The 8090-nt window shown below is 39.1% G+C and overlaps 1 protein-coding gene across 1 annotated transcript in view; it reads right to left on the bottom strand.

Annotated features, from left to right (window-relative positions):
- LOC104544353 (mitogen-activated protein kinase kinase kinase kinase 3) overlaps window positions 1-7428 on the bottom strand; it is a gene marked incomplete at its 5' end in the record, with an annotated part of 19635 nt that extends 12207 nt beyond the window's left edge. The window contains 3 exons of the mRNA XM_010189202.1: window positions 1613-1671; window positions 7164-7281; window positions 7368-7428. Coding sequence (XP_010187504.1) covers window positions 1613-1671; window positions 7164-7281; window positions 7368-7428 — 238 coding nt within the window. The remainder of the gene's footprint in view (window positions 1-1612; window positions 1672-7163; window positions 7282-7367) is intronic.
- Between the last annotated feature and the right edge of the window lie 662 nt (window positions 7429-8090).

Here is an 8090-nt window from a genome sequence, read left to right as displayed (position 1 = left end):
GCAGGAAATTCAGGGTTTGTTTTTTTTTTTAAAGCTACATCAACTATTTCCACTCAACTGCTCTTCTCCTATTGTTTGTCAGAACTCAATTAAAAATTTCAAGAGAACAATAAAGTTGCAAAATTGGACATTCTGAAATCTGAAATTGCACAACTTTAATTCTACAATATCGTCAAAATTCCACTCCTTAAGCACTGCCAATACATCCACTAAGACCAGATTTTAAAGTGCAGTAAAAACTACCTGATGGCCCGCAGTCACACCACCACAGTTCAGGTAATGAGCTTCTGCAATCCAGTATCATCTACATAAGCGAAATACACTCATGCTACCTTACTTACGCTGCCAGGAGGAATGGAGGCTCAGGCTGCACATAGTAAGTAGGGCAGGAGAGGGGAATCTATCATTTCTTCCCTTGGACCTGCCTTCTGCAGCTGCCCTTGCTGCCATCACAAATTATCACTTATGCCTGTCATGCAAGAAGGACTCCAGGCTTATCAGGCTACACTATCTGCACGTCACGACAACAGATTCCCCCTTGTAATGCCATGCTATGCTATGCAATGCTATGGCACTCTTCTTAAATTCTGTGCCTGCCTGTTGGTACGGAAACCGCAAGATTGCAGAGGAGCACACCACCAGCTTTCTCATAAAAAGACCTGAAGACATATGGACTCCCAAATTAATTTTCATGTCAAGCATGTCAGCATTCATACCTACTCTGATCCCTGTCACTCCACCCCTTCGGGTATTGCCTTCAGCATCCATAAACATTCATGGCAAGGCTGATATACTATACCTATCGACAACACCCTACCACACCCTAGACAACTTGTATCTCAGTAAGAGTCAAGTTTTAACAAGTGAGCTGGACAAAGAAGTGATAACAAAAATCAGATGTTTTAGCAACATCAGGGAGATTTTTGTCGGGATAAATGACAGATGCTCACTTACTACTCAGTCACTGAAAATCTCCTGCCTAATACAAATCCTCACACCAAACATCTGATTAAGAAACATCAGGTAAAACATTTCCAGAGCCAAGAGCTCAACCCCAAGAGATCATCCAGTTACCTTTCCTACTTTTTTTTTCTTTTTTAAATCTATCTGTCCTCATCCCCCTTTTAAAACATGCCTTAACACAATGCAGCTTTGACATTTCAGAAGCTGGCACTTTGAACAAGGTATTAAAGGCTTCAGAGACTATACTGTCCTCAAAGAACTGAAAATACTCCTTGCTTTTTATTATCTAATATCAGTAACTGGAACGTGCGCTAGGAAGTCAGGCTACTTAAAAGCCTGATGGTAACTTCTTTAAGGCCACTCCATCAATGGAGATTAGGTTCTTCCTGAGGGCTGATTTATATCTGACATGCATTCTGCTTCTCTGCATTTCTTGAGAACTGTCTATATATTTAAAGAGCAAAATGGGAATGTTTTCACTGCTTAAGTGCATCGACTAACCTGAACAAGCTCATCATCAGCAAATGCATAGTTTCATAATAACGACAAAAGTCTCTTCTCCCTTTACCTCCTAAACCTGACTCGGTAATCTTAATACCACCACCATTTGTTCTGCTTCTTGTCATTTATTCTGCAGATCTTTACTTACCCACACAACACTTCTGACACCATTTAGTATCAGGGATTTTTGTAGACACTGCAAACTTCCTACAAGGTAGAAACACAGAATTATCGATCAATTAAAGCAACTGAATTAATCTGAGATTAATAAAATTAATTTTAGAGAGTTGTCTTTGGGAAGATTATATGTGCCCCCCAGAAAAACTAAAGATCATATTTATTTGTATATTTCTTCTCAAAAGGATATGCCTAGAACATACATGGTGACCCCTCTGCTAGCACCGAGATGCTGCTCAGCTATGCAGCACTATGAATGTAGTTAAAAGTCAGGAATGAACAGGAATAGGTACCTCAGTACCTTCAAACATAATTTACCACTATCTCTTGCTATTTAATTATATGTATTTATACACATGCCTGGGTAGTCTGTTGGTACTCCCCCATGATCATTCTTCTTTGTAATGCTGTAACTTATTCCATCCTGCACTAGATACTACACAGGCAACATAAAGCCCACTCTTGTCCCAAGGACATTAGAGTTTGAAGACAAGAGCACGGACTCAAGGAGTGTGGGAAATGATGCTGTACTGGATAGCTTACTGGGCTACAGTCCTTGCAAACTAACAGCGTAAATTTTGCAAAACTTTTCATAGGCAGCACTGCATGCATTTCCCAGGGGGGTCTGAAGGAGGACTAGAAGGCAGCTTTGCAAGATTTTTTCTCATGTGCTAGGGACACTCCCTGAGAAATCAAGAAAACAAACACTTGAAAATTTATCAGATAAGCCAGGGAAGATGTTTTTTGCCGGTACTGGGAATCAGTGTTTCTATACAGACGAGAACATGATGGACAGTGTGAGAGTGGCCACAGTAGCCTTAACAGTAAAAATAACTAATTTGATGCTGTAGAAATGATGGGAATAAGTGGAGTGATAGACAGATGCTGCAGTCAAAGCTATGAATTGGGAAAATACTTGCACAGCATTTCAAATGAAGTTGGCCCAGATGTGACTGATAATGCAGCAGGATTAAGCAGCATGAAAACTGAGTACTGGCCATAACCTTTGGCTGGAAGTAGTCATGGAAGGTTTGAAAGGAACTGCCCAAGGACATTCAAGGGAAAGAAGCAGGAAAGACTATTTATCACCGACACTTTTTCTGCTACCAAATGTTTGTCTACCAAGTATCATAAATTGACCTTAGATCATTTTGCAGATGAACCTCACAAATTACCTCACATTCTATTTTGCTCTGTATTTTCTCTACCCAAAACTTTACTTTTAACAAACCTACTTTTTTTCATGTAGCATTCATTATCATGGTATCCAGGAACTGGCTGAAGAATACATCTGTAGGCCGGTAGTGTTATAGTAGACCACCATAAAGATGATGGTTGAAAATGAGTACAAAATCATCAAGAAAGAACTTTAGCTGCAGCAATTAAATTATGAGCAATTTAACCAAGGTGCCTACAGAGCTGGTCTCTGCACTCCTCCCTCTGGATTGCTTGTTGCTTCTGCTGGGCTTTACACTGTGGTTTCAGCCAGCAGCAGGAAGGGGGAAGTGTGTGTGTGCAGGGCAGATGTGTGTGTGTGTGTGTGCGCGCGCGCGTGTGTTCCTCCCCTCCTCCAGTGCTATTGAGAGAGTTGCTCTATTCAGACAAAGATAGGATAGTTGAAAAGAGTGTGGAATTAACCCTATAGACAGGGGAAAATCCTGCTGTATGGGTCATAACACAGGGGACGTTAAAGCAGGGTATTCAGAGGAAGATGCTCAACTGCTGGTAGCCTTCCCCCAAGCAGACAGATTCAGAAAGTGCTACTGAGGAAGAAGAGGCAGAGGAAACATGCAAGGCAGATTTCGGAGAAGAGGAAGGGGTCATGGAGATTATAATTGTCCTATGTGAACAAATCAGTTAGGAATGAATCAATGTGTGCATTGTAAGGGGGAAGGACACTGGAAGAATGAGTGTTGGAAATGGAAGAAATTGGAGGAGCAGGTGTGTCAAACAGAGCAATTTCATCATCATGTTGGAAAACTCAGGCAGAGGTTGATAGAGACCAGGGGCAAGAATACCAGTCTCCCCAGCAGAAGTGAAAGGAGAAATTCATAGAGTATTAGAGTTAAAATGGGATTTGCACACCCCTTGGAGACCACAATGTAGTAGACAGGCAGAATGAATGAAAAACTGTATAAAAATTACTCTAAAAAGACAACGTTATGTCAAGAAAACAAAATGAAATGGGCAGATTTGTTGCCTATAGCTCTACTAAGCACTAAGGTCACATCACAATCCAGGGAAAAGGTGAGCCCTTTCAAAATAATATACAAGAAACCATATAAGGTAAACTTGACTGCTAAATCAGATCAAATCATGTGATAGGTGATAAAATGTTAAATAATTATCTTCTATCCTTGAACAAGGTTTAGTACTCACTGCATAACCATCTTCTGTTGGGAACACCTGGACCCACCGAATTACCAGTGCATCCTCTCCACCCTGGAGACTCAGTACTCTTAAAGACCTCGAAAGACACTCTGTTGGCTTAAAAGTGGAAAGGACTGCACCAAGTCTTATTGACCACTAATACTGCTGTAAAACTCAAGGGAGTTGAGTTGGATTGTGGAGGCAATACCCACTCCTGAGTGGAAAGCAGAAGCTGCTGGAACATTGAAGCTGAAACTGAGACAGGTCAAATGAACTGTACATGGATGAATTTTAAATCTGTAATTAATATTGAGTGTAGTCAAGAACAAATTTTGTTAGGAGTGCTACTTGTTATAGGCATAATAATAATAATAATATTATGGAATCTGTACTCTATTTCTTTGGAATCAAGGATGTTTCTAAAAGATTATCTGTTTCTTGTCTCTGATAAAGGTGAGCCAGACAAAAAGGAAACAGGAGGACGATCGGCCCAACTCATGGAATCACAACATACCTTTTAAATTGATAGAAAAGACCATGACAATTGCAAACAAGTCTAATTGCTGAGTATGCACACACTTCCCTGAACATGCAGAAAAAGGGGTCCCACTCATGGGAGTTTCTATTCCAACAGATATATCACGAAGAAATTTATAGAGTGAGACTTCATTTCACATATTAGTATGTTATCAGTATTGAATGAACACACAATCCTTTAATCAACAAGTCAATGGCATTCCATTCTTTTGCTTGACAGTTTATCACACGTTTAGGAGTTAGTGAATTAGAAATGGCTATAATAAATATCTCAGCAATAGTAGAGAAGATGGGAAATGAAGTCTTGGATGCAATATTGGCTCTCGACATTAGCATCACAAGGAGGAGCGTGTACATTTGCAAGCAAACCAAAATTTTGCATTTAATATAGTTCTATGGAGTTTGAAGAAAAGTGGAAATGGTTGACCCTTCTAGTTTCCAGATTTGGCATAATGGATAAAGAATCTGATACCTATGTTGATGGTTGGCTTACTAATCTTTGTGTGTGTTTGTGGTAATACAATATACTTGTAAATGTTGTACTAGGTTACTGGATACTAGAAATGTAAGATGAGACTCATCTAGGAGTTCCTGGATAGGTCTTAAAGAGGGGATTTATTACCTTGATGATGCAGTAAAATAGTTAACATGGGATAATGGAAACCATATGTATATAGTGAAGCATTCTGGCATGTGAATTTAGGACAGCAAAATACTTGGTCCTTGAAGCTGTAACTAAAGGACTTCCGATCAGTCTCTTTGCATGCCTTACTAGCAAATATGCCCTTGAAGAGAAGCTACAAGACTGAGAAGACCAATCATCCAGGCCAAAGAGGCACCAAAGGCTGGTCAGTTGCCTAATGAGGATGAAAGTCAGCAAAAGCTGTGAAAACTGGAGGAAAGGTAAATGCGGCAGGGGGAAATCGCAACCACTGACCCAAGAAACTCTCCGACCCAAAAGAAGGGCAACACTGCACATGCAAACTAATTAGCATGGGAAGCAAGAGACTAGTTAGCCAACAGAAAGTAGATTAAGTAACTCTGTACCGATTAATGTCATTTTAGGTGGAGTTTTGCTGATTAGGTATCAAGATAAACACGCTGTAAATTTTGCATGTGGCGTATTTGATTTGTGGAAATCTTCCACCTCACACCCTGTGCAGAATAAAACAACGTCTCCTCTCTAAACACACTGTGTGTCTTGGGAATTGTTTTCAATTTAAGGTAAGGGGGGTGAAAAAACCAACAAAACCAACAAAAACAAAAACACTCTTCTACATACTTCAAATATACTTCTTCTGCCTGGCTAAATGTTACTACCCCAATGCCTTACAGCAAGGGATAAACCAGCAAAATGCCTTATCTAAACTAATCTCTCCTGCCTTTGAATGACTGGCTTGGCATTCGCACATTCAGGTTGTGCTGCGTTTTTCTTGGGAAGTGACATGACTGGACAAGAAATTTTCTGAGCCTTCTGCAACTTAGATGTGGTGTCATTACAGGCTGAATTTATTCTAAAGGTTTTGCTCACATGAGCCTTATGATAATTATGGTTATTAGCCCACTGCTGAAGCAGACCTCAAGCCAAAGTTAATTTGGAAAAGAGAGGAGCAGAGCAGTTGTGAAGGCACACAGAAGACAACAATTCAAATTACAAATGATCTCATAGGTAATTAGAACTCAGTCTCTAGGAAGAACACAGAAGTGTTGCACCATTATGTTTGCAGACAGCTTAACAAGAAACCTTTCCTGCATCCAAAAATTAAATGCTAATAGACCATTAAATGGAACCAAAAGTAGTAGAAAATTAGGTATTCAATAATATAATTTCCTAACAGAAAGCCTGTTATATGAGAACCCTCAGTGATTCACTATGCACTTTAAAAAGAAAAGGTTTCTCTGCAAACTAGGTTAGTGTTACTACCTCCTGCTCTTGGATTTGAATGGGCTCCTGAGGCTTATTTGGCAGCCAGCATTGTACTCTGTCTCAGAATTTTGTATGTGCTTGTTCGTAAATAAAGTAGGAGGGTCTGCACACACAATGTGTTGTAGGCATCTAGGGACAAAAGTACCTTCTAAGAAGAATGCCTGTGAAAAAGTGCCTAGGAAACGATGAATGTCAGATCTGTACTCCAGTTCTGCTCTTTCCATCTTTCAAAATATCCAGTGAGCCAATTCCCTTTGCAGTAAGAGATTATACATCCCCACCTTTTTTTTTTTTTAATATAATAGAAAGATAGTGCCCAGAGTAACTAAAGTAAGACCACCATTTCTACTTGCCTGAAATGTCACAGGTACAATACTGACCCTAGATTTTGTTTAGCATCAGGTACAACCAGGATTTACCATATTAGACTACACCTTAAAAGAGCTATGCCAAGAAACAGGAGGCTTCATGACAAGGTAAAATATACCAAAACCCATTTCTCTTTATATATTCACGCCTTGATTCATGTAAATTTATGGGTCTACCCTTTGATTAATGCTCATACGAGTTATTCATGGCAATCTGTGAAGACAGTTCCACATTATTTGGTATTCCCAGAGAGTTTCACAAGCATATCCTGAACTCCCAGAATTAAGATATTCTGAAATATCTGATGATGTGTATTTACCTGGGAAGTATTCGGTCAGGGAGTTTATGTGCTGGAATAGCAACAGGTAACTTTTGCATTTGCCTTGCATAATCAAAGAGCCCTGGTAGATTATGGGAATAAAGCTGAGAAGCTTTACCTGGAAATTAGAAAACAAAACCACACTTCAAATATGAAACCAAATGTTTACCAGCACTACCGCTCAAAGATAGCACAGTAACTTACCAGATATTGATAATAAGCAATTGTTCATGACATACAACCACGTACACCTTCGAGGAAATAGCTGACAAAGGGAAGGAAAAACAAAGAAAGAAAAGCATTCAATTTGATATACACAAAATGTAAGCACGTTAAGTTGATCAATTAATATCTGCATAGACGACAGGACAAAACTAATATTGACTTGCTTTTCATAGCAGAAATTAGCTTAAGCCAAGTAATATTTACCTGGATTCCAGAGTTAATTCAGAGTAAATCTTGGGCACATAACCACTATATTTAACATACACATTACATTTAGACAATTAGCACATTTTATATTCATGTCTTGAAGCATACTATAATTATGCCGCAAGACATCATTATAAAGATCAATCCAGCCTTTAAAAAATATTTTTTAAAAATACCAAACTTTCTCCTCCAAATCAGAAAATCTTAACAACAAGTGTCAGTAGACAAACCATGGTCAACAACCCGGAGCCATTCTAAAGCCTGTGATAGTCCAGATCTCTTGAAACAATTAAAACTGGCTCTTGAAGGGACTCTCCATCTGCACATGATTACACATTTCACTTAAGTGATAGAGGGACACAACACATGGTCAAGGCAGAATTGTTATTTGTCAAATCCCACAATTACTAGAAAGATGGGGCTGAAAGCGACAAGACATCCTTGAAAGAAAAAAAAAAGGAAAGATTAAAAAAAAAATAAGATGGCACTTTTTTC

Source organism: Mesitornis unicolor, unplaced genomic scaffold, assembly GCF_000695765.1.
Source record: "Mesitornis unicolor isolate BGI_N332 unplaced genomic scaffold, ASM69576v1 scaffold19677, whole genome shotgun sequence".
Classification (NCBI taxonomy): domain Eukaryota; kingdom Metazoa; phylum Chordata; class Aves; order Mesitornithiformes; family Mesitornithidae; genus Mesitornis; species Mesitornis unicolor.
Note: the sequence above shows the minus strand (reverse complement) of the source record. Positions and strands in the feature narration are given on the sequence as shown.